This window comes from Cynocephalus volans, chromosome 4 (genome assembly GCF_027409185.1).
Source record: "Cynocephalus volans isolate mCynVol1 chromosome 4, mCynVol1.pri, whole genome shotgun sequence".
Taxonomy (NCBI): domain Eukaryota; kingdom Metazoa; phylum Chordata; class Mammalia; order Dermoptera; family Cynocephalidae; genus Cynocephalus; species Cynocephalus volans.
Window position 1 is genome coordinate 103,163,657 of NC_084463.1, and position 27,844 is coordinate 103,191,500.

At 38.2% G+C, this 27,844-nt stretch overlaps 1 protein-coding gene and 2 pseudogenes across 1 annotated transcript; 2 read left to right on the forward strand and 1 right to left on the reverse strand.

Annotated features, from left to right (window-relative positions):
• Nucleotides 1-304: 304 nt before the first annotated feature.
• On the reverse strand, nucleotides 305-1,239 carry LOC134376289 (olfactory receptor 52B4-like; annotated as a pseudogene).
• Nucleotides 1,240-1,392: 153 nt separating this feature from the next.
• Nucleotides 1,393-13,422, forward strand: LOC134376290 (olfactory receptor 52B4-like; annotated as a pseudogene).
• A 13,217-nt stretch (nucleotides 13,423-26,639) lies between these two features.
• On the forward strand, nucleotides 26,640-27,587 carry LOC134377238 (olfactory receptor 52B4-like). The gene has a single exon (XM_063095868.1). It carries the CDS (start codon nucleotides 26,640-26,642, stop codon nucleotides 27,585-27,587), a length of 948 nt encoding a protein of 315 aa, XP_062951938.1.
• Nucleotides 27,588-27,844: the final 257 nt, after the last annotated feature.

Below are 27,844 nucleotides of genomic sequence, written 5' to 3' on the forward strand. Positions count from 1 at the left end.
TCACTTCATTTATTTCCAAAGATCATGCTAGTGTCATTAAGGACACATGACTTTTTAAAATCAATTCATCCTGTCCGAGACTCTGTGCAGAAGGTATGTTGCTCAGTCAAACATGGCACTGCTCTCTCAGGTAGTTTAGAAAATGGAAGCATAAGTCCAGCAACCTCCCTGGCGAACTTGCTCCAGACATGGAACTCACTGAGCTGTGTCTACTGTGTCAGCTGTGCTGTCCCAGCCACCACTTTCACAGACCACTTAACAGATAGCTAGAGATTCTGAAAACTCGGTTCTTGAACAAAAGTTACTAATGTTTTGCAAACAAAATACAAACCCCCTGCTGCCGGATTTGCTTAGTCTTTATCCCATAGATGATGGGATTAAGCATAGGTGGAAGCAGAATGCAGATATTAGCCAGCAAGATGTGGATATGAGGTGGAATGTGGCATCCAAATCTCTGAGTGAGGGATGTGAAGATTCCAGGCCCATAAAAGAGGATGATGACACAGACATGGGAGCCACATGTGTTGAGAGCTTTACAGCGAGCATCTTGGGAAGTCATGTTGAAGACAGCATGGAGAATCAGCACATAGGAAACAAAAATCAGCACAATGTCTAAGACCACTGTTGACATTAGGACGAAAAACCCATACCAGATGTTTAATGGAATGTCATTACAAGCATATTTGGCCAAGCCAATATTTTCACATAAGGAGTGTGAAATAACATTATTTTGGCAGAAAGTCAATCTTTTCAAAAAAAACTATCATGGGGAAAACTGTTCCATAACTTCTCAGAAAGACAGTCACACTGATTTTCCCAATCATTGTTTGTGTAAGAATAGTGGTGTATCTCAGGGAGCAGCATATGGCCGTCAAATGCCATCACCAGCAAGATCCCTGACTCAGAGATGTTGGTGAACTGGAGGAAGAAGAGTTGAGTGATGCATTGATCCAGAGAGATCTCCCCAGCATGGAGCCAGAAGATGGCCAATGCCTTAGGAATTGCGGTGGTGGACAGGACAAGGTCTGCTCCAGCCAGCATGCAGAGGAAGAGGTACATGGGTTCACGGAGGCTGCGCGTAGTGAGGATGAGGAAGATGAGCAGGCTGTTCCCAAGCAGGGAAATGACGTAGGAGATGAAGAAGAGGGTGGAAATCCACAGGTGCTGATCCTCTAGGCCAGGGATGCCCAGCAAGCGGAAGACTGGGTGGCTAAAACCAGTGTGGTTTAAGGTAGCCATGCCTGGGGAGACCTTTTAGGTCCTCATCTCCTATCCACAGGGGTAGAGAAAAATACACATTTCCTTTAATATTCTATGTGACGTCACCAGGAGCTTTTGGCATATGCCACACTCTCCATCTTTGATATTATAAATAAGAAGAAATATGCAAAGATGAAAGGAGATGGTATGTGTCCTCGTGAGTGCCAGCCAATTACAATTATCTGTGGCTAAGGAAAGTAGGAGAATGTTATTGTATGCACTTTATTTATAAACAGAGGATCTTGAATACACAGAGAAAATCATTATTTGTGTCTGGGAAAGCTGTGGAAAAAATACTTGAACTTGACCTTGAAATTGAGTAATTTACAATAGAGTGAATAATGAAGAGAAGAAATGCAGCATAAGAAAAGGTAAGTACACATGTCAAGGCACAGTTTATTCCTGAAACTTTTTAGCCCAGGGTGGCTGGTCCAGAGAGTATTGGAGAGAGCAGGGGTGGTGTGCAGGTAGGTTTATCCTGATTTCCAAGGTCCTTGATTACAACTTCACCCTTAGACCCCATAATTTACATAGGGGTAGCTCTCAGATGTCATGAAGGCAGTAGGTTACACGATTACTTTAGTTTAGAAAGATTACCTGTGGATATTTATTGGAACATTAATTGACTGAAGAGGCTGGAGACTAAAAGGCCAGTGGTGTTCCAGGAATGAAATTCATCTGAGTGTAATACGTTCACAGGAGGATAAAACTAATATTTATTAAACCTGGCTTTATGCCAGGAACTGTAGAATGCACCATGCACTTTATATGTTCTTCATGTAGGGGGTAGACATCTATTCAAGGAACTGGATATTATCCCTATTTCAAGTTAAGGAAAAGTGAGACTCAGACTATATGAATCATTTGCCAAATGTCACAAACCAATAATTGGTAAAAGTGATGTTTGAATTCTCTCTGACTTCACCACATGGGTCTTGCTCACTTATAAAGAGGGCAAAGAGACCTTTAAGAGGTAACAGTGACTGGGCCTGCATTCCTGAGATGGGGTACACCTTGTGCTCACACTTTAGAAATGACTGAAATTAGAAAAAAAGAGTTATTATTTCTGGTGGGGAATTGCAGTCTTTGATATTTGGAAAACTTTTTGCTGGTGGACATTAACATGCAACTTCATCATTTACTTCCTAGAATACTTTTTTCATTTAATAGCTTAATCACTCTATAAGCATATTCTGCACAGTGACAACTTTTATATGCATCACACTATGTGTCTGAGTCCTAACTGGCTTATGGCTGGAGAGAATGGTGTACAGGTAAGCAGATATGTTTAATAAATGTTCCAGATGGAAAGGGCTCAGAGAGCATCTTCTGAGAAGAGAGACATATCCAGTCCCATTTTTACTGGAATGGAGAAATGGAGCCAAATAATAAAATACCTTCCTCATGGTGTTTCTGAGGATATTAAATCAAGAAGTTTCTCTATCTAGCTCATTGGCTAAGATAAATCTTATGCTCATTAGCACTTTTTCTCCTGTTCCAGTTCCCCCTCTTGGTGCCCTGATTTTTCTTTCTGAGGAAGAAAATTGGCTCCTAGTTTTCTTCGCAGACCTGCCAGATGTCCTGGCTGCCTCTACAAAGCCCCTCCAATGTCCAGCTTGTGTCGCGTGACCACAGCTCCCTGCCATTCTCGGGGTTCCTTTCATAGTTTTCCAAAAGGGGCCTGCAATCTAAGTTGATATGTTTTATATTTTCTCATCTTCAGTCTAATTGTTAGGAAAACTACTATTTATTGTTTCCTTTCCATTACCATCTAGCCCATATACTCTCAACCTCCCTTCCCAGACCTCACCTTGCACTGTAACCAAGGAGATTTTTGCCTCTAGTCTTCATACTTTTTGAACACATATTTCAATAATCTTCAAGAGTCCTGACACCTCAGGCCTGTATGAGAAATTCCAGCCTAGTTCTTACCTTAATTCTGGAACCAGCTCCACCCACAAACGTCTAATTCACTCACTAGCCTCAGACTGAGACTGAGAGTTCCAGAACAGACACTAGGTCTGTAATAAAATTCAGCTTGTTGGGAGCCAAGAGTTGGGCTACTTATCCTCTTTCATGAGAGTGATCGAGGGAACCACTTACACCACGGTCTCCAGAGAAACAGCTATTTCCACCAACCTTGCCCTCTTTCCAAATGGGCTGAGTCTCTAAAATGATTTCCCACCTCATTTTCTTCTTCTTGCTTTTCTCTCTTGCTTTTCTCAGGATGCTCTGATACAAAAGCCTTTCCCCCCAATCTAGCCTTGCAACAGGCCTATTTAAAAGTGCTTATAATTAATATGTTCCAGTGATTTGTGAAGGTTTACTCTTCATGAAAAATATTACATTGAAGTTATATTCATCTCCCAGGTTTTTATGTTTCAAGTTTGAGTCATGGATAATGCTGCTTAACTTTGTTGGCTAAAGTATATAAATGTACGTGCTTAATGGTTAGTAGAAGAAATGTGAGTCATGTTTACTTTGGACATATTTGCATTACATTACCTGTACCTTTGTCTATATTTAAAAAATTTTACTTTGTCTTAATTGTCAGTTTGACTGTGATATTCCTAGGCAAAGCTTTGTTTTTATCCTGGAGGTTTGCTGAGCTCTTTGACTCTGTAGATTGATGATTTTTACCTCATTCGGAAAGCTTCAGTAATCACTTCTTAAACAAGTTATTATTATTATTTTTTAATCTCATCCTCTCTCTAATTCCATTTTGGGACCTTATCTACACATCTGTTAGACTTTTTGACATTGTTCCAGCAGTAGTACCTCAGGGTCTCTTCATTTATTTTTTCTGTTCTTTTTCTCTCACTTCTTCAGTTGGATCATTCTATTGATAGATCTTATGGTTCATTAATAGAAGTAGGGTTGCCTTGGTCAAAGGGTAAATGCATTTGTACATCTGTTAGATATTAAAGATTCCTTCCATATGGGTTGCACTATTTTTCATTGCCACACGCAATGTATGAGGGTGCCTTTTCCCTCACAAACTTGCCAGCAAAGTATGTTGTCAAGCTTTGGAGTATTGTTAATCTGGTAGTTTGGTTGAAGCATGGTTGAGCATCTGCAAAATTGGCTGCCAAGAACTCTTCCCTTGGCTCTACACACATACCATCTCCTCATAATGAGATACAGTCTATTACCCACCTCCTTGAAATAGGATTGTCTTGTGGCTTTGACTAATAGAATAAGGTTAATGTTATGTATATGAATTCCAGGGCATATGCTTTAGGAGGCCTTGTAACTTCCATTCTGCCCTCTTGGAGGCCATCAGCTATTTTTAAAGCTTATGATAGACAAATGAAGAGATCATGTGGAGAGAGACGACATTGAAGGCAACCAAGGCACAATAGCCGACAAACATAAAGACAAGGGTGTTGCTTTATTCACTTGTTTACACTCTTACCCTTAACTGTGCTTGGCATACCATAGGCACATAATAAATATTTGTTGGCTGAAAATATGATTAAATGAATAAACTAATAATATGAATGATACAATTATGTGACTTCATTTGTTTAGTATAACTTTTGATGTGCTTGTAGATTCCCTAGCCAGAGACAGTCTGGTAGTTTTCGGATGTTTGAATGGTGCTGGATGATGCTAGGGGATGTGATTTGGGAGACTCTCACATTCAATTTCAGCCAAGACTTTCTCCAGAATTTTCACCTCAGTGTGGTGTGGAGTATGCATAAAGCAAATGTACTTCACAGGGCCTGGTTTTCCAAAGTCTTGCAGTTTCAAATATTGACCTTGCAAAGGACAGGAAATTTTCCCCAGGCTATAGTCTCTGTAGTAAGATAAGGAATTGTAACACAGCAAGGTTGTTGGTTCAAAGACAGACAGGTTACTGATTGATATGTAAAGATACTGGGAAATTGCTGTAAGAAGAGAATGTTTGCGAAAATCAAGCTTTTGTTAGTGGATAGACTTAACTTCTTGAAAGTTGTATTATAGAATGTCACCTTGCTTTTCTTACTGAATGTTACCAGCTTCTATTGTTAAACTTGTTAAACTGTACTTAGGAAAAAAACACACCTATGTTTTATTCCTGTAACTTCCTGGTCTGGAGAATAAATGCGGGAAGAGAACCCCAATTTGTGGTTAATTTCCCAAATGGAAGGAATGCCTCTTTCTTGAGGGTTCTGGGAGATTAACCCCTTTTGGGGGCTTCTCACTGCTCAGAAGAGATGGGCTTTGAATAATCTTTGGTGGCTCTGTCACCCAGGGGAAAAGGGGTAACAAATCTGTGGGAGGCAAAGCAACGTAACTGTGGTTTTATTTTGCATTTTTTTGATGACTAGTGATATTGAGCATTTTTTCAATTGTATATCTTTCAAGATTATGTTGATCAATTTTCATAGTTGAACAATCCTTGCATTCTAGAAATATATTCTATTTAGTTGTGGTGTATAATCCTTTTAATATGCCATCAAATTCAGTTTTCCAGTATTTTGTGGAGAACTTTTGCATATTGTTCATAAGGGATATTGGTCTCTAGTTTTATTTTCTTGTAGTGTCTTTGTCTGGATTTTGTGTCAGGGCAATGTTGGCTCCATGAGTTATAAAGTGTTCTTTTTATTCAATTTTTTGAAGGAGTTTGCAAAGGATTGGTGCTAGTTTTTAAGGAATATTTGGTAGAATTCACCAGTAAAGCCATCAGGCCCAGGTCTTTTCTTTTTCAGGAGGTTTTTGATTACTTATTCAATCTTCTTCCTAGTTGTGCATCTATTCCGATTTTCTATCTCTTTATAATTCAGTCTTGGTAGAGTTTGTGTTTCTAAGAATTCATCCATGTCGCCTATGTAATTCAATTTGTTGCTGTACAATTGGCCATAGTAGTCTCCTAATCCTTTTTATTTCTGTAGAATCTGTAACAATATCCCCACCTTTCTTTCTAATTTTAGTAATTTGGGTTTTTCTCTCTTTTTCTTGTCAACCTAGTTAAAGGTTTGTCAATTTTGTTAATCACCGTAAAGACCATCTTTCATTTTATTGATTTTCTCTATTGTTTTGCTATTCTGTATTTTAATTCTGCTCTAATCTAATAATTTTTTCCTTCTGCTAGAATTGGGTTTAGTTTGTTTCCTTTTTCTAATTCCTTAAGTTATAGAATCAGGCTATTGATTTGAAAGCCTTCTCCTTTTATAATGTAAGCATTTATAGCTCTAAATTTGCCTCATCACTGTTTTTGCTATGTCCCTTAAGTTTTAGTATGCTGTGTTTTCATATTTATCAGTCTCTAAGTATTTTCTGATTTCCCTTGTCATTTCTTTTTAACCTGTTCATTGCTTAATATTATGCTGTTTAATGTTGGGAGGCATTTAATTACTGATCCTATCTCCTTACTGGTTGTATGTCTGTTCAGATTTTCTAGATTTTCATGATTCATTATTGGTATGTTGTATGTTTCTAGCAATTTACCCATTTTATCTAGGTTATTAGAGTTTTTGGTGTACAGTTATTCATAGTATTCTCTTACAATCCTTTTTACCCTGTAAGATTGATGTGGTATACCTTCTTCCATTTCTGATTTTAGTTATTTGAGTCTTCTCTCTTTTTTTTCTTAATCTTGCTAAGGGTTTGCCAACTTTGTTAAACTTCTTAAAAAAACCCACCTTTTAGTTTAATTGATTTTTCCTATTGTTTATTGGCAGGGGGAACTTAGTAAATAAGATAACTAAAAATTAAATTATAGTCAAAGGAGAGGAAGTACATAATTTTTTCCTAGAAATTTTGACTCATGTAGGCAGTGTAAATAGATAAAAAGACATGTAAGTATTCCCATGTAAATATTAAAACATTATTTTTTACAAATCTTATAGTTTAAATGACTTGGTTAATACAGTAGGTATTCAAATTCAAGTTTTCCTACATTATGAAGGAATTTATTTTTATAGTCAGCATTTTAAATATATATTGATTTTCAAATTATTTGTGCTGTTTGAAAACAGGAATAATATTTACTAATTTCCATTAAAGTGGAAACAGGAATATCTGATGCTGATAATTTACTTATTGAAAATAACACATGTGCACACCTAATTCAGGGATGGTGTTGCGTAGGAGGAAGTGAGATGCTTGGAGAGTCATAAATATATGACTTGTGCGTGTGGGTCAAAGGGGGAGATATTAAAAAGACAGCTCTAAGTATGGGCTCCTTGGGGTAATAGCAGCCCCTGAGACCTGAGGCAAAATCTCAGATCATTGGTACCTTTGAACAAAGTTCCTGTTGTGCCTCAGCCCATTCTAGTCAACAGGAACTCCATTTGAAGCAAGTGAGTAATTTTTTATTGTTGTGGGGTCTAATTTTAGGGTGAAAGAACCTATCCAGATTAGATATTATAGAACCTAAGTCAGGTGGTTGAAAATATTAGGACCATTGTCTAGTGTAGTTTGTAGAGTTGGAGAGACAAGAGCAGTCATATGCTGGAGCCACATTCAGCAGCTGCAAAGTCAATTATTTTTTGTATTTCTTTTAAACTCAACATTCAGTGTCATTATGTTGTAGCTTGAAATTGGCCATGGTAGAAGTATATATGTCACAGAAGTTAGCAAAGCTACAAATCAGGGCTTTGTGTCATTTTATTTATTTATATATATTTTGTGGTAAGCTTGTTTACCAGAACACTACTGTACCAGACTCAAATATGGGCTGAATCAGTAGAGTGGGAAGTGTTGTCTGGCAGAGTGAGGATATTCTGGGCAAGAAGATCCCCTTTAGCCCTCAGCATGCCAAAGATCTCTGAGGCCCTCCAGATAAGGTTTTACATTGCCCCAGGTCCTGACTACTGTAAACCTCCAAAGCATTTAAAGAGGCTTATTCCTGACTTCCTTGCCCTGTTCCTTTATTACATCCATATGATATTTCTTAAACATTTTGAGGAATTATACTGTGCCTCAGCATGCTAGGTTCTAAAAATGCACAAAGTAAAAAGACCTCAGAAAATTCACAACTAATTGGAGGATCACTGCCAGGTAATCAGGTATGTTCCTATCTGGGAAAGGTCCTTTGATGATTAGACTCCCTGTGAAAGCTGAGGGAAGATAATGGTTTATGAAGAGATGTATCAGCAGGCATATTATTGACATATTAGGCAGATGATAAGAAAGGCCCTGAATAGGGATAGTTCTCTCAGCAGCACCAAGCAGAGAGATGGAGATGAATTGTCAGGATGGTAAAGATGCTTAAATCAAGGCTGTAGAAGCCTTCATGAAACTGGGGAACACACCCTGATATCTCCTAGCTATTCTCTTGACCCCAGTCTTGTGGGGGAGGGAGAAAGCTAAAGAAAAAAACAAAACAAAACAAAACAAAACTGCTTGACCAGGCAGGATGGGCTCAATTCTTAGTAGAAGCCATGATAAGATAAGAGTGGAGCTGATTAAACAAACTTCCTTAGGCTAAGACTTTATCTGGAGGTCAGGATGTTTGCTACTTGGGCTAAGACTGATTTGAAGGTCAGAATGTTTCTTCCTTTCATGAATGCCTTATGACTTAGGATAACATCTGTAATGCCAATCTTGAGTTGTCTTTGCAGGTAACAAACAACTACAAACCTGCCTTGAGGCACACACACCCTGGACTCTAAGGTGCCATGGAAAATCTCAGTCAAGATGCCAGACTTCACCACTGACCAATCAGATTCACACACATTCCTGGGATCCTCACCCATGATTTTGCTCCATAAATGCTTGGGATTCTAAGCTATTGAGGTGTCTGGGGTCTTAAAAGCTTCTGGATAAGGAAAATGTGGTATATCTACACAATGGAATACTACTCAGCCATAAAAAAAATGAAATTCTGCCATTCACAGCAACATGGATGAGCTTGGAGAAAATTATGTTAAGTGAAATAAGCCAGGCATAGAGGGAAAAATACCACATGTCCTCACTCATAAATGAGAGCTAGAGAGAAAGAAGGAAGGAAAGAAAGACCACAGTGATGTGTTGGACTTGCAGAGGGAGAGAACACACCTAGGGTTGCTAAAGGTGGCAGGGGGGGAGAGAGAGGGGACTGGGGAGAGGTTTGTTGGGGAACAATTGCAATTTGAGATGGTGGACACACTGATAGTATTGATCTGATCACCATATCTTGGGCACAGGTGCTGACGGTCAGCTCTGTGCCCCATGAGTATGTATAATCAATAAAAATTTTTAAAAATTTATTAAATGTATTAAATTGTTAAAGGTAATATAAAACCAACGTTCTCATTTTCTTATCTCTTTAAGTGAAAGAGTAACAGGTACAATTACTAGTTTGTTATTTTTTATTTTGTTTTAATTTTTGGAATTTGTTTTTAGCCTTAATATTGTCTTTTTGGTGTACATTTCAAAAAGTTGAGAATGAATAACATTAATGAGGGGACATTGAATTCTTTTGCAAGTTAGGTGGTTTCCAATTTTTTTTGCTTTCAAAAAATTGAACAAAGGCACGATTGTGTTGTCATCTGAAAGATAATTAAATATAATTTTACATAATAAACAATGATGATTTTGGGTTTAAAAGAAAGAATATCTGAAGCTTGATTCCTGGAGCTAACATTATACTTGTACATTATAATTCTGCAAAAAAGCTAACAGAAAATGTGCTAACAGCCATCATCCATTCTGTATATTTTTAAGAGTTCTGGCAAGTGTTCACTTCATAAAGTAATCATTTCAAAAAATGTATTGCCAAATATAACATTTTTTTCTTTGAAGTATGCAATATGCAAAATAAAACGATTAATTTTGTAAAAAAACCTCTCGGCTACCACAGGCTTCTTTGAATGGTATTTAAATAAGTGCTAATCTTTAACACTGGAACCTTTAGTGTGAGAGATTTCCTAAATATCTGGACAATAGATGATGGACCCCTCTCAATTTGGTAATATTCGTGAGGCATTTGAGAAGTTATCACAGAGTGACCTTAGGTTAGACAATCAACCGCTCTAGTACGTACAACTTCACCTATAGACTAGACCCCAACTCCTGAGCCCTGTCGCTTCTATCTTCTGCTTCACAGCAGAAAAATCTTCTTTGCCAGTCAGAGGAATCAATGAGCGTCATTATGTGTAAGCTGGCCTCTTTGGGCTCTCATTTTGGTCCATATTCTTCTCCTTTTCCTTCTATTTTTTTATCGGTGTTGTGTGAACAAAGCTGGCCATTAAATCTTAATGACATGATCACATCTATTTTTATTTCTTCCATCTTCTCCAGGAGGATGGTTTCCCACGGGTGTGTGTATAGTCCCAAAGTGCTCATGTAGCCACCACAGGTTGACGAGGTGGGAGTTGTCCTCAGCAGGCACTTCCTCAAAAGTCTCTACACTGGCACTTCTTTCGCACGATTTATTTTCAGTACAGCTTCACCACCACTTAGAGGGCAATATAGGAACAAAGATAGGAGTGGATTTTTTATACTCCAGAAATTAAATTTAGAGATGAGGATAATAGAACCTGGACGTGGAGGCAATTATGTTTATATGTGCCGACCGCGTGCTAAATCCTGAGTCGCACACTGAATAAATGTAGAGATGCTCACAGTTGTTTACATGTGTACTTTACCATCTCTTAGATCCCTGAATTTCCTACTACCTGGGTTCTGCACAAAGCTCATCTCCTGAGAATGGAGATGGTGATATCAATCAAGTTGGACACACAGCCAAAGAGGGCATGAAAGAGAGTAAGCCCCAGGGTCTGACCTTGATAATATAAAATTTCTTCTACAAATGGTGGTACTGGCTGCTTCAGGGGAAGAATGAGCCCTCTGGCTACTACATCTCTCATGTTCCATCCAGAATCTGAAGATATTGTCTCTTTTTTACTTTTTGAGTTCTCTACCAGTCCTTAGAGTTTAGGTCCACTTTCCGTCTTTCCATGTTAGTACCTGGCTCCTCTTCTTCTGTAGTACAACAGAAAACAGAACTATTTATCAACTTCTCAGCCTTCAGCTGCCTGGATACATGATGCACAAATGTTTTAGGTTTTTACCAGAATTTTATCACTGTTGCCTAAAGGGACATTACAAGGGAACACATTAAATATTGGTGGAGTTTCCAACACAAATAATTTCAATTCCCATATGACATTATCCCTACTCTTCATTCTGTAGGAAAAAGGACAGGACATTACTATTTGCTCAGGGGTTGCTTTTGTTCTCTCCTTCCCTGCCCCAGAGTTGTAATCACATGACCTTCTCAATTCCATTCAGTTCAGAAAAGTCTTTTGCCCCTTAATCCATTCATGGATGATAAAAGTATGTGTAGTAACATTAAAAATCTTCAAATCTCATTTCTGCTGTATTCCTTAGAACTCTGACAGATTCTTGAGCCTCAAAATCATATTCTGGAAAACTGGTGATGACAATATCTACAGCCTTTTGTTGTCAGGAGCTATTTGGGGTGGCATAGGTTACATTTGTACATGCATTTGATATTGAGATAAAAAAGATTGCTTTCCTGATCCTGTCTGTTTCACTGTGATAGTAACCCACCAATAATACATCAGTGTACGGTATATTACTAAGGTAAAGACTCTTCTGTCCTTTCAATTCTAGTCTTTGCTGGTTTTCCCCCTTCTGTTCTATCCTACACTCAGCTTCTGGGTTAATGTATATAAAATGATTTCCTGTTTCTAAACTCACCACAGCTGGTCATGTCCTTACAGATTAAATCCAGGATCCTTAATTTTGTATTCTGGGCAGATATAACTTGGCTTCCATCATTTCTCCAATTGCCCAAATTTATAGTTCCACAACCACACAGAGCTGAAAGCTGATTTACACATACTTAGAATTTGCATGCCAAACATTTTTCCATAAACTACCAAATAACCTCATTTCATTCTCTGTTCTTCTACTTATTGACATCCTACACTATTTTTAAAGGTAAGTTCAGATATGAACTTATTATTAAAACCATCAGAATTATGAGCATAGTGAATCACTCCTACTGTTTTTCTGTATTAAAATTTTCTTTTATCACTAATATATTAACTTAATAATATTATCTCGGTTAGTTGTATAAATGTCTATCTTTCCTATCAGATTAAGATCTCATTTAGAAAACAAATCCTATCTTAGTCATCTTTTCAGGCAGCATAGCTGGTGGCACTCTCAGATTTGATTGGCATTAGAAAAGTGCCCAAAGCCCAGGTGTCATAAAAAAATTTGAGTATAATCTGAAATTTCCTTTGTTTCCAGAAATAGGAGGTGAGGTCCTGAAAAGCCTCTCCAAACACGATTACTTTAAACCACTCTGGAGTTAGCCACACAGTCTTCCACTTGCTGGGCATCCCTGGCCTAGAGGACCAGCATGTGTGGATTTCCATCCCCTTCTTCATTTCCTATGTCATCGCCCTGCTTGGGAACAGCCTGTTCATCTTCCTTATCTTCACAAAGTGCAGCCTCCATGAACACATGTACCTCTTCCTCTGCATGCTGACTGGAGCAGATGTTGTCCTGTTCATGTCCACAGTACTACAGGCTTTGGCCATCTTCTGGTTCCATGCTGGAGAGATCTTCCTGGTTTGCTGTATCGCTTCAGTCTTATTCTCTTCCACTTTCATGTCTGAGCCAGGGATCTTGTTGGTGATGTTGTCTGATAACTATGTTGCCATATGCTACCCACTGAAATACACCACTATTTTTACACATGCCTTGATTTGGAAAATCGGTGTGACTATCTTTCTGAAAAGTTATGGTACAATTTTCCCCATCATATTTCTTCTAAAAAGGTGGACTTTCTGCAAAAGTAACAACCTCCCAAACACTGCTTGTAAGCATGTTGTCCTGGCCCATGTTTCCTGTGATGACAGCCATGTGACTATTTGGTATGGGTTTTTTGTTGTAATGTCAACAGCAGGCTTAGATTATTTATGAATTTTTTCTCCTATATGTTGGTTCTCCTTGCTATTTTTCATGTGCCTTCCCTGGATGCTTGCCACAAAGCTTTCAATACTTGTGGCTTCCATGTCTGTGTCATCATCGTATTTTATGGGCCTGGGATCTTGTCAGTTCTCACTCAGTGATTTGGATGCCACATTTTACCACATAAGTCCTATTGTCCAATGTCTACAGTTTTGTTCCACCTATGCTAAATCGTGTCATTTATGGACTCAAGACCAGATTTGTGAACAAGTAATTCATGTTTTCTTCAGAAAGCAAAAATGACTGTAATGATGGAAACTAATATTCTGTATTGTTTATTTTATTACATTGTAAAAATTAATTCTCTTCATGCTAGAGGTGAGCTTTAGCATCAGAATGTGGGGTTGTGTAAATGAGATACTAGTCAAGTGACTACATGTGTTGGTGTCTCAAGAGCAATTTCACCAGGAAGGCATTAGGGCAAGTTTCTTCCAAGGCCTTTTAATCACTCATTAGGTATTAGCATTTTGGGATGTTTATTTAGATTCTTTTTCTAAAGAGTTGAAAACTAGATAATTTAACCTAAGTCACTCTTATTGCTAGAGACCTAGACTTAAAGTTGGAATGATATGAACTAGACACGATATATCTTTCTGAATAATCCCCAACTATTCTTTCTGATGTGTTTTAAACTTTAAATGACTGTAGTTGTTTTATTCCTCTCATTAGAACATTTCTCCACCCATTATCACCTATGTCATTTGTGTTTCCAAGTTTTCTCTTTTTATACAAATTATTACAAAAATCACCTGTGTTTTATAATTCATATATATTCACAATATAATTTTAGCATACATTGATTTGTGTGTATGTACATATATTTCATATATTTTACTTCTCTCTCAGGATGCAAAAGAGAGCAAAGATTTACTAGTGCTTATATTCATGATAATTTTATTTATATGCCAATGGTTTGGAAGTAAATATCCAACCAGAGTCCCCCAGTTAGTTTAAATACCACATAGTAGTATATTACGCTATTATATTAATTGCCAGTACATTAAGCTATTAACAAAAATAAATTTCACTAAACTATAAGTTGTGCTTTCTAAAGAATACATGTGGTTATACTAATTAAAGCACATCCATAACCTACAATTCCATAGACTAGTGAGAAATAACAACATAGGTCTTTGTGTTTAGTGATGGAACTATGCTCTAAATATATTTGTAGAAGAGAGAGTTCCAGATCAGTAATTTAAAAGTGATCCATCAAAATGTGGTGTATATATGTACATTAGTGTATATATGTGTATATATATACACACACACTTAGTCCATTTTTGCTGCTATAACAGAATACCTGGGACTGAGTAATTTATAAAGCACAAAAATTTGTTTTCTTACACTTCTGGAGGCTGTAAAGGCGCTAGTATCTTGTGAGGGCCTTCTCGCTGTATCCTTGCATGGCAGAAGGCGGAAGGGCAAGCAAGCTAGTTGAAAGCTGTGTGAAGCCTCTTTTATAAGACCCTTAATACCATTAACGAGAAAGACACCCTCATGGCTTAATCACCTTATAAAAGTTCTACTTCTTAATACTATCACACTGGCAAAAACTGAATTTTGAAGAGGACACATTCAAACTGTAGCAGACATCAACATTATTTAAGTCTGAATTGTCTAATATTTGTACAATAAACATGACTTAATCAAAGTATAATAAATGAAAGTTTTTAAAAAACGTATAGTTAAACACTATCGACTAATGTTTTTTTTACTGTAGAAATGCTAGAGATGAATTATCTCCAGGTTTTGCTTATTTGAAAATATTCTTATTTTGTCAGTTTCAAAAAGGATAATTTCATGGGTATAGAGTTCTCAGTTTACATATTTTGAATGTATCTAACATGTTTCTTATGCTCATTAATTTTTTGTCATTCTTTTTTTCTCCCTCACTTTAGTTCTCTCATGTGTATCAACTCATTTTTTAGTTCACTAATCCTTACTTCTGCTTTGTGCAGTTTGCTGTTGAACTCATCCACAAGTGCTTATTTTCAGATAAGTATGTTTTTTCGTTCTGATATCCATTTGATTCTTTCTAGATATTAATTCTTTGTATAAATTTTCTTTACTTTCAAATACTTTGATCATATTTTGCTTCTTTAAAAACATTTATTAAGACTCTGTAATCCTTGTTTAGTAACTACAATAACTGAGTCATCTGCTTGTTTTCAGTTGTTCATCTGGATCACTGATCAGAAGGTGTTTCTTCTTTTCCTGTCTAGAGAGTTTTAATTCTATTCTTGATACTATAATTAAAAAATTAGAGGCTGCAGCTAATGTTGTCTTCTATTATAACTGTTCCCCCTTTTCTCTGTTGGATAAGGTGAACAGATGATCAGCTCAGACCAATCAGGGCTTGAGCTGAGTCAAGGCTTGTTGCATTTTTAGTGAGAATGAGTCTATCTGTGCTATGCTTTTATTCATCAGGCAGGACCCTTATGATAGGCTGAATAATGCCCACACTAAAGGTGTCCACATTCTAAGCTCCAGAATCAGTGAATGTTACCTAATATAGTAAAAGGGCCTTTGAAGATGTCACTACATTAAGGATCTGGAGATGGAGATATTATCCTAGATTTTCCAAGTGGGCCTGATCTAATCACATATGTCCTTATATGAGGGATGTGAGAGGTGTCAGAATTAGACCATAGGAGATGTGATGATGGAAGCAGAGGGAGAGAGAGAAAGAAGTTTTGAGCTGCTAGTAATTTGAAGTTGGAGGAAGGGGACCATGTATCAAAGAATGTAGGTGACCTCTAGATATTGGAAAGGACAAGGAAATGGAATTTCCCCTGGACCCCCCAGAAGGAACTGGCCTTTCTGAGACCCTGATTTTAGCAGAAAACATATACAACACTCCAGAGATTTTAATTAAAAATCTGGAAGGCTCTTTTTTCTCAGTCTTAAAAATAATTGGAAGATTCAGTTCTTTCCTTTAGAGCTCTTTTAACTTAGCTCTTTATATGTCACTTCATGCATTGGATTTTAAGAATTCCCTGCCTTCAAGAGTTCAGATCCCTATATGGGTCAACCCCCCCCCCCCGCAAAAAAAGAATTCCCACCTTATATTAGCATTTACATAATGCAAAATGTGCTACTTTCTTGAGTCTTTGTAAAATGGTGAACATACACAAAAAATGGACTTATTTACCTTAGCATTTTTATAGTAAATTTTATCCTCCTGCCCTCATAAATTTTGACTTGTATTTTTCTTTGTGGTACAGTATTTCCCATATTTTAATGAGAAAGAAAGATTAATTAATTTGTCATAATTATCATATATGTTATGGTCTTACAGCTACATGTTTTTCTCCAAAACAATTAATGCCCATGATATTTTAAGAATATCAGAAATTTCTAGACTTTTTGCACTCTTCCAATACTCTCAGGATGAAACTGGTCATTTCTGTGGTTTTTTTTTTAGCAGTCTAAAATCTCAACCAATAATTTTATTGTTTGTCATAAAAGCGTGTGGTAGTACATTGCCCTGTTATTTATATCACAGAGCCTTTATTACACAGGCAATCCTGGTGCAGTTTGTGTGTTCATGTTGTCAATGGTCATTTTTCTGTCCTCATCTTGTTTAACCTCAACAGTATTTGAAAATGGCAGACCCCTCTCTCCTTGAACTCTCTACTTTGCTTCTATGCCAACTATTTCCTCTTAGAACTCTCTGACAATTTTCCAGACATCAACCAGGAAAAACAATCTGGAAATCAACTCTTCAATTTTTAACTTTTGTACATTAGGCTGTTCATGACTGGATCCCAATTTACATTAAGTTGTCATGTAAATTGTTATCTCCTATCTCTCCTCACAACTGCCCTGTGACAACCCTGAGTTTATGTTCCTCCAACTCTCCAATCTCATTTTAGATATAGGCCCTTCGAACTTTCTTTTTCCAGTTCTCAAAATGCTTTCTCTGCTCATTTTTCTATGTCTTACTATTTATCAGCTAAGTTTCAGCTCTTCTCAGTGAGAACTTTTCTGACCATCCATTCTTCATTACATATACCTAAATAGGGTATTATAGATTTAAAAACTAAAATCATGAAGAAACTTTATCAAAGGCCAACTGGGGAAGCTTAGTCACCCAGTCTTAGCTCAGGCACTTGGAACCTAAAATGAGATAGGTTGACCTCTTCACACCAGCTCTGCTTTGCTTTCAACCTACCAAAACACTGATTTATTTAAATTTTGCCTGAAACCATTCCTTTCCTAAATGCTATAATAACTATTTTTTTTTCATTTATTTAGTGAGATGCTGTGTTTCTCTGGTTTGTAATCTCCCTCATAGCAATGGGTCAGAAAATCTGACTTTGTTGGACTCCAGGTTCATCCTGTGGGTCTTAGACTGATTTGGCTTCGATGTTGTTGTTAAACTTTAACTTCCCACCTCCCTCTGGATCCTAGATGTGTTTAATTTTTTTTTTAGCTAAGCATGCTATGGGCACTCTGATCATATACTTCCATCTATAGAAGGTAAGTCATCATTTTTTTTTGAAAAAATAATGTATGAAGACATTAATTGAAATAAATTGAATCATTAATTTCTATGATTTAAATACTAATTTAATATTCATAACATGAAATTCACAATAACATCTTAATTTAACAAATTTCCATTTAATCGTTTTCACTAGAGTGGGAAAACATAAATGACCTTAGTATTTATAATGTGTATTTTCTTAATATTTGTACATATTAAACCTGGTCAAGAAACAGTCAAATATAAATTAAAAAATTCAATTCTTGACCAGATCCTAGTGTATATAAAAACAAACAAATAATTAAAACACACGGACAATTATGTTTGTGACAACTTTATTAATATTGGGCAATTATTTGAAAGTGAATCTATATTCTTTACTACTTTCATTTTTCGTTTCTTGATCCATAATTGTTCATTGCACTCTTTCTCGTTATTTTTCACTTGTATAATATACTATTGTGTGTATGTATACCAATGAGTCTCTCATGTATAGGTTTTTAGGTTGTTAAATACTCCCACACTGTAAGTATATATGTGTCTATGTACTTTGGGATAAGTAATTTCAAGCTTAATTTATAGAAGAAAAGTTACTTTGGTTAAGGATGAATGCATTTTTGGTTCTGTTAGATACTGAAAGACCCCTCCGTAGAGGTGGTATGATTTTTAATTCCCACCAGCAATGCATCAGAGTGCCTCTTCCCTTACAACCTTGGTAGTAGAGTCTGTTGTCAAGCTTTTGAACATTTGCTGATCTGAAAGTTTAAATGTGGTTGACGGTCTGCAAAAATGGCTGACAATACTCCTTCCCTCTCCTGTACACATATGACATTTTCCCTAACACGAGGTACCATCTATTATCTATTCTTGTGAATATAAGATGGCCTTATGACTTGCTTCAACCAATGGAATAAGGTTGAAGTGATGTGTGAATTCCAGGGCATATGCTTTAAGAGGTTCTGCAGCTCCAATTTTTGCCCTTTTGGAGACATTTAAAGAAGCTTGGGAGCAGCCATTTAAAGAAGCTTAGGCTAGACAAATATATGATAGAGCATTTGAAGAAAAATCATGTTGAGGAAAAGCAATGTGTAACAGCTAGTCATATGTTTTATGTTTATTTTGCATGTATATTTTAAAATTGCTCATCTGTAAATTTTGCCTATTTTTCAATCAGATTTTTGGTCATTTCCTCCTTATTTTTAAAAACAGCCTTATGGAGATATAATTAGCATAACATATAATTTAGGTAGAGGGACCTAAATGGAGGTAGGGATGTGATTTCAAGCTGGCCCACAGCTAGGTGCCGGATTGTCTGATCCTGGGGAACCATTCCTGAGAGTCTCATAAACTGTGTATCAAGGCCATCTATAGTTGTGGGGAGTTAATGAGGTGAAAAGTTTACCCATTAGTTTCTGTCTTCAACTGGTCAAAGTCTTACTGCCCATGCCCTTCTGGGATAAACATATGTGAGTAGTGAGGGGAATCCTATGGCACCCCTCTCAAGGGCGGGCTTGAGTCAAAGGTGAGAGAAGAACAGCATGGGCTTGAGGTGAGACGCTTTCAAGTTTCACTGGTGTGAAGTTGTTTGAAGTCCAGGAAGAGCTCTTCATAAAATGCAGCTTCCTTCTGGGCGATGGTTTGTGGGGAGGAATAAACATAATCTTTGTTCTCTCCTTTTGAAAATTCAGTGTCTTTCTCTCTTTCTCTCTTTCTCTCTTTCTTCCTCTCTTCCTCTCTTTCTTATTTATTTACTTTTTTGGCTCCCACTAGAGGTGAGAAAGGGAGTGGGGCGGCTGGTGAGAAATTGGTTAAGTTCACAAAAAATGATCACATTTTGTAATGATGAATGTATTAATTATTCTGATTTGATCTTCACATATTGTACACAGGTATTGATATTTAACTGTGTACCCCACACAAAAAAGTATAATCAATTATGTTTATTAAAAAAAAAATAAAAAGAAAGGGATCTTTGAGTTTACCTAGAGACCAAAACACCCTTGACTCAAAGGTACTGTAGAGTATTCTGGAGCTGAAGAATGGACATTACCATGGCAGAGCAATTCCCTTCTCCAGAGGATTACAGCAAGCTTATGTTGGTCAAGGTGAGGAGAGAAAATCACACACTTTTCATTCATTTCATTAGACAAAAATGTATTGAGTTTTGGCTGTCTAGTGGCAGTGTAAGGCATACTATATGACAAACAAATAAACAAAAAATACAATAGTTACAAACTGTGATCAGTACTCTGAAAGAAAGGAAGATGCTGTAGTGATAGACAAAACCAATGAGAGAAAGCTATGTAATTGTTGAAGTTAGAGACAGCCTTTCCAAAGAGGTCATGTTTAAAATGTGACAGGAGGATGCAGAAGATACAAACAAAGAAAAAGATAGTTGACAATGGGAAGAGTTATAGGCAGTGGGTAGAGTGCCTGCAATGGTCCTGAAATGCGAAAAAATTTTGCATCTTGAGTAACTGACAGGAGGCTATGGTGGCTAAAGAATATAATGGGGGCCGAGCCTGTGGCGCACTGGTGAGAGTGTGGCGCTGGGAGCGCGGCGACGCTCCCGCCGCAGGTTCGGATCCTATATGGGAATGGCCGGTGCACTCACTGGCTGAGTGCCGGTCATGAAAAAAAAAAGACAAAAAAAAAAAAAAAAAAAAAAAAGAATATAATGGAATTTGGACAAAACTGCTTATAACTTCAGAAATCTGTATTTAATCTGGAGAATTGTTTGCTCCATTAAGAGTACAATCTTTAGACTCCTTAAATGCAGTACATGGGTAAAACAAAATTAATTGTCTTACTATCAGTTTATGAACAAATAAAAATGTGTTAATAGTCTTGTAATGTCTTCCAGAATAATATGCATTAGGAAGAATTACAGTAGTAAATTATATTCATAATGGTTATCTACCATTGTGAAATAATGAAATTATGGAATTATAATGAAAAATTATAAGATGAAATTCTCACTCAAAGATCTCTTTTTTGGAAACATAATTGATTATACATATTTGTGGGATACAGAGTTGAATATCAATACCTGTGTACAATATGTGGTGACCAAATCAGGATAATTACTATATACATCATTATGAAATTTTTTTGTATGCTAGTCTTAATTACCTGATATTTTTTCTTTTATAATGCTTAAGTGCTATTTATATAATCAGACATCTATAATAAGGATAAAAACAAAGAAAGAAAAGAATATGAAAAAAGCGGAATATAAATTTGTCAACCTCAGTGATGGTGCATTTTACATTGAACATCCAATAGCTTGTTGCAGTTCTAGTCAGCCAAATGAAAGAGTATTTTTCATAGCAGGTACAATTTACGTGTTGCAGCAAACGGCCCTGCATGTCATACATATTCCTTTTAATGATTCCAAAATAGCAAATTTTATCACAGAACCTGGGTAAATTGAACTTCAAATTTTATCTTAATTATAAAGAAATGTTTTCTAAGAATAGATACTTGTTAAGATAAATTATATGCATTGATTTTAAATAATTAAGAGTGTTGATTAAAGTGGGTATAATGCTTGGAAGAGGCACAGGAATTTCTCAGGAGGGAATATAAGATTAGGAGTGAGAGCCTCTAGTATGGAAAGCCACAAATATGGTCACATAAAATTTGAGGATGGAGATCAAATAACAAGGGAGGTGCTGGAGGACCAGGTGTCAAGAGAAAAAGGTAATAGGAAGTATGCATAATGACTTGGCTCATATGGGACTGAGTGACTGTAGAGTCTGATCCTGAGGGAGCTGGGACCCTGGAATAAAAGTAACCTCCTGAGAACTCTTGAAGATAGTCACTTCTGGAGTCTAATCTTCAACTGTCTATGCTGCCTGCAGTCACTGATTCCATTTCTATTTCAACAGACTTGATCTGAGGCTGATGACTGATTTTCTCATATATGAGGTAAGAGTCTAGGAGCAGAGGAAAGTAGAGCTAGATATTAGAACTACTCACAGGCCCATGGTAATGGAACTCATTCAGAATGTTGGGAATATCAGGATCTTTGTTTAAAGTATTATGAACAGATTGCAGAGGAGACCAATGGCCAAAAATTTGGGCTGATAGAGCAGAATAGATGGTATGTTCTCGGAGGACTTTTAAAGTCTCATTTGGATTTGGAAACACAAGTCCTCAAAGGAAAGCTTAGACCTGATCTTTCACAGGGCTTTCCTTCCCTCCTGCTCTCGTTTGACTCTCCTTCATGTGCTTTAGGTACACATCAATTAAAGGACATGTCTAATCCATCAAGACATTTGAGTTTATCAAGTGGGATATGCTTGCTAGTTAGAGACACTTGCTAAATAAGAAGGTAGTTTATGATTAATGAGATATGCTCTTATTAATATTCAGAAAATTATGACCTAGGGAAGATAGATCATGTAGGTGAAGCACTGCTACTCTTGGTGTATTGTAAGGCATTCCAGGTGAGATGGATGGAGAAAGTGCTCAGTAGCACAAAGCAGGGGGATGTCTGAGGCAGGCTCAGGAACATTTCTTTTAGAAAGTGGCATGAGGCAGAGTATTTTAAGATAAGTTAGTATCTGAAGTATCAGCTATTGTAGGCAACTGTTTCCAAAGGCCATCCCCCAACTCCCCAACTGTTCATTACACTCCAACCAAAATGAGTCCTGTTGGCTGTTTCTTTTCTCAAAACCTCCATCAGCTTCTGAAGGCTGTTCTTCACACAACTTCTGATCGTGTTTCATCTTTGGCTCTGTCCTTCTTACCTTAATCTGTTCTTTTGTCATCAGGTTTATGGGACACACACTGTGCCCTCACTCTTTTTGTACCCTTTTTCCATTTCCTCTAGGAATATGCATTTCTTGGGAAAGTATATTTTCCCGCAGCGTCTGTGTGGCCATGCAATATACAGAAGGCAATTGCCTATTGCGGGAAACCTCTCCATTAGATCTTCTGCATCTGTTCCAATGCTAGCTTCCCTAGACTTTCCTCAGGACAGAGAAATTAATTAACTTGAACCATCCTACATTCTTTAAGTGTGTAATCTGGTTGCCAAAGAGAGGAGAGATTTTGGCTCCAGAAATTAAAATGAGAGAGGGGGGGGGGGAGTTGGGAAGTTATGATCTATAAATCTGTTTTAGGTGAAAAGCTAGGCTCTTTATTAGGGAAAATTTGTTTTAAATTTTATTTTTCTGAATATTATACATATACATATTTTAAAAATTCCAAAAGTCCTATAAAGCTTACAATGTTCCATTCCACCTCTGATTTTTGCTCTTCTGAAATAACCACTTTAACACATACAGCTGTTTCTTTAGTATTTATGTCCATATAGATAAACAGCATGTTTATACTGTTGTTTCTTGATTTATATAATTTTAAATCATTTTTATATGTTGTCCACTGACTTTGTTATATGGAAGGTGAGCATTTAGCTTTCCTCCACAGACCCTACCACTCTCACCACACGCACACACATTCACACACACACTAACTTCCCTTTTCCTCATTTTATTAATAGTTACATCATGATTTCAAGATGCATATTTATGTTTACATTATTATGATAATAATTGAGTTATACAGTGAAATATGATCATATTTTTCTTGTACAAAATATTTCCCCTGGAGTAAATAATTGACTATTTTTTTTGTTTGCCAAGTTTTTATGTACCTTACTTTCCACTAGAAATATAAAATAAATTTCACGACAAGCTTCTTTCTTTTTTTCTTTGAGATTTTCCTTTAGGTGTTCTTTATCCCCTTGATGCATTTTAAGCCTATGACGTTCTAGGTCTCTTCACAGTTGTCAGCCTTCAGCACTACTCAGGGAATTCCCTCATTCCTTCACAGCTTATACTCTCTCCTCTTTGTTTTAGCTCCTTCACTGGAGCCCATGTTTCTCCACTTTTGATTTATTCTCTCACTTTGGTGGTGGTTATCTTCAATTAGCTTCTGGTAAAGGGGTTAATGGAAAATTAATGTTTGGAGGTCTTAAAGGTCTTTTCTACCTTTACAATTTTTTTACTTATTTCACTGTAGAATTTTGGATTGAAGTAATGTGTCACAGAAGTATGTCTCTAGACCAGTCCCCTGCCTACACACAGAGCCTCAAGTCACTTTTTAGTGCCTCATTCTTAAATCTGAATGAATTGTAAGATGTGGGTATAGGGTTACGTAAGATAACATTACCAGACATACATAGGTGAAATTCGGAGTTCCGGTCAAGATGGTGGAATAGACGGTCCCCAGTGCCACTCTCTCCCACAAATCAACCAATTTACAACTATAAAAATGTAACATCAGCCAGGCTGGGGCTACTAGTGCTCAGGGGAAGAGGAGGATAGACCTACGGAGTTCATGAAGGCGGGAGAAACTACATGAGAGAAAGAAAAAACTGCTCTGAGCGTTTTGAGCCATGGCCACTTTAATGCTGGAGTGCATGGAGCAGGAGCTGGCAGAAGCCACATTTGTGTGCTTTAGATAGAGTTACTTGGAGGCAGCAGGGGAGAAGAGGACTTTGGTGGCCCCCAGGACAGCAAGACCACTAATAGGGTTCCCGTGAACCCATGCAGGAGTGAGGAGCCAGAACAGCTGAAAAAGGGGAGCCATTCAGAGGCTCGTGAGTCAACACAAGGGACCAGTGCAGGGCCCGCCCAATGGGAAGCGTTTGGAGCATGGGCAGTGGGGGAGATGGGCTCAGCAGGAGAACACTGGGACACAGCAAGGACAGCCAACCTGCACCCCAATCAGCTCAGGACCACTCAGAGGAGACTGGTCGGGAATGCAGAATTGCATGGGGTGCAGTTTGATGAAAAAACTCAGGCCCAGATCAGAGATTCTACAGGGCACAGATCCACCAGGTCTCTGGAGAGCTGGAAGTACCTATATGGTCAACCATTAAACCCTGAGATGCACAAAAAGCCTTCCCTAAGTAAACAACAGCAAAGCAGCAATTTAAACAACCACACAGCTCAAGTACTGGTTCCCACAGGAAGTTCCCCCGTGTTAGAAGCAAAGGACAAAAAATTAGTTCTGGCCCAGGCACACCACGAGCACCTTGGGGGCTGCCTGGGAACCAAAGGCTTGGATCTGGGAACCGGACCCCACTCCCACCTTCAGGCAAACTGTACCAGTGCCTCGGGGCCAGTCTGGGGAACTGAAGCATGGAAAAGGGGATTGGAACCCCCTCCCACAACCAGGCACACCACGCCAGCACCTTGCGGCCTGTCCAGGGATCTAAGGCAGGGAGAAGGGGACCAGACCTCTCTCCCACAACCAGACACATGGAACCAGCACCTTAGGGCTCACCCAGGGACCTGGGATATGGAGTTGGGGACCAGACCACCCTCCCACAAACAGGCACAACATGCCAGCACCTCGGAGCCCAGTCAGGGATCCAAGGCATGGAGAAAGGGACTGGACCTCTCTCCCACAACCAGGCACACCATGCCAGCACTTTGGGGCCTTCCCGGGGACCCCAGGCATGGAGAAAGGGACCAGACCCCTCTCCCACAACCAGGCACTCCACACCAGAACTTCAGGGCCCACCTAGGGACCCGAAGTATGGACCGACCCCCCTCCCACATCCAAGCACACCACTAGTGCCTCAGGGCCTGCCCAGGGACCTGAGGCATGGAGAATGAGACCGCCCCCCCCCCAACCAGGCACACTGCACCAGCACCTCGGGGCCCACCCAGGGACCCAAGACATGGAGTTGGGGACCAGACACTCCCCACAACCAGGCACACCACCAGCACCAGGGAGCATGCCAAAAACATTGCCCTCATGTGGATGGCCCATCACAGCCACCACAATAACCATGACTGCCACAAAAGTGGCTAGACACCACAACAACCACACAGATAGTCTACCAACCACTAGAGTGCACCAACACAAGGAGAGTTAACAGAAGAGATAAAGAAAAGAAGAAGATGTTTCTCTCCACAAAACCCATTTCAGAGTGACAGAAGAAGCATCTGCTCTATGATAATATTGGGGGACATGATCACATCTCTCAGTATTGGACTGATCATCTAGGCAACAAATCAACGGAGTAGCCATTATTCTTTCAGAAGGAGAGAAGAAATCTAGGGTAAATGGAGGGGGAAAGGGGAGGGAGAGATTGGACAGGGGCATAAAGAATAATTATGATTTATAACAATATATATGCTAGTAATATTGATTTGATCAACATTGATCAATGTTGAACCCCCAAAATAAGTATAATCAATTTTGATTCAATAAAAATTAAAGCAAAACAAAACAAACAAACAAAAAAATAGGTGAAGTTCACTGGGGATTCATTTGTATGTAGCTTTTCATTAAATCCCCTATTCAGTATGTATATAGCAGTATGTATATATTGTTCAGTATGTATCCTTTCATTTAATCTCCTATTTTTGACATAGTAATCTTGACCCCAGCTATACCTAGAGCCTCCAGAGTTATCTAGGCTTAACTTTCCCAGAGACTAAACCTCTAGTATTCTGCTGGGTTAGGAAAGTGTGCTTGATGGACAGGTTGGGAAAGAGGATCCAGGAGTCTAACAGCTCTTTATGTGGATTTGAAACCAATAATCCTTTTTTTTCTTTTTAAAAATCCTACCTTTATGCCTATTGAGAGAAGTAACTGATACCTCTAATTATTAAGACCATCTGGGTTCTACAGTGAAAATCACCTTGATTCTTGTCTTCATGTTAGAAGGTATTAGTTTTAACTACTTGATGGTTGTTCATCTGCTTTCAAGCTTTCAAAATGTTGTTGCCATCTCTTCTCTGCTATTATCTTCTTCTTTGTGTGTTTATGATGTTTTTGTTCTTTTACTGACATTTTAGTGGGGTATTAGGAGGAAATGGCAGAAAATCTAGGCATTTAATTTGATATGTTTAACCAGAAAACTCAAAGTAAACATTTATATATAATCTGTATTTTTGTCTCTCTCAGGTGAACATAAAATCTACATTAGCCTGCCACAGGAATGGCTGGCTTCAACCACACTGGTGGTGTCAACCATGTAGTCTTCTATCTGCTGGGCATTCCAGACCGAGAAGACCTACACATGTGGATTTCCATCCCCCTATTCATCTCCTATGTATTTGCTCTCCTGGGTAATGGTCTGCTCATTTTCGTTATCCTGACAAAGAGTAGCCTCCATGAACCTATGTATCTTTTCCTCTGTATGCTGGCTGGAGTTGACATTGTCTTTGCCACGACCACAGAACCCAAGGCACTGGCCATTTTCTGGTGCAATAACAGGGAAATTTCTCTTAATGGCTGCATTGCCCAGCTTTACTTCCAGCATTCCTTCTTCATTTCTGAGTCAGGCATCTTGCTTTTAATGGCATTTGACCGCTACATAGCAATATGTTACCCATTGAGATACACCATGATATTCACCCACTCCCTGATTGGAAAAATTGGTGTGGCTGTTTTCTTGAGATCCCATTGTACAATTTTGCCCATGATATTTCTTTTAAAAAGGCTGACGTTTTGCAGAAATAACATCCTCCCACACACATTTTGTGAGCATATTGGCTTGGCCAAGTATGCCTGTGATGACATTCGAGTAAACATCTGGTATGGGTTTTTTGTCTTAATGTCAACGGTGACCCTAGATATTGTCTTTATTTTTGTTTCCTATATTCTGATTCTTTGTGCTGTCTTCCGCATCCGTTCCCAAGATGCTCGTCACAAAGCTCTCAACACATGTGGCTCCCACGTCTGTGTCATCATCCTCTTTTATGGGCCTGGGATCTTCTCAGTTCTCACGCAGCGCTTTGGACACCACATCCCACTACATGTCCATATCCTGCTGGCCAATGTCAGCATGCTTGTCCCACCTATGCTGAATCCCATCATTTATGGGGTCAAGACAAAAGAGATACGAGACCACGTGGCTTATGTGTTGTTTCCAAAGCAGAAATGACTTTGACGGTGGCAGAGACAAATTTCTCAGAATTTTTTGTCTTGCATGAGATGTAGTTTGGTAGGAGAGAACAGGAGAACAAGAACTGAGTCACTAAGAAAAATGACTCACTGAGTTCTGGGCCTCTGGAGCAACTTACCTGAGACTGTGAGACCAGCCTTTCTAATCAATCTGAGAGCAGTGCCTGGGGTTGACTGAGATACCTACAGCTCATTGTTTGGAGAATGGGCAGGTTGCTGTCTAGTAGTCATGTATAA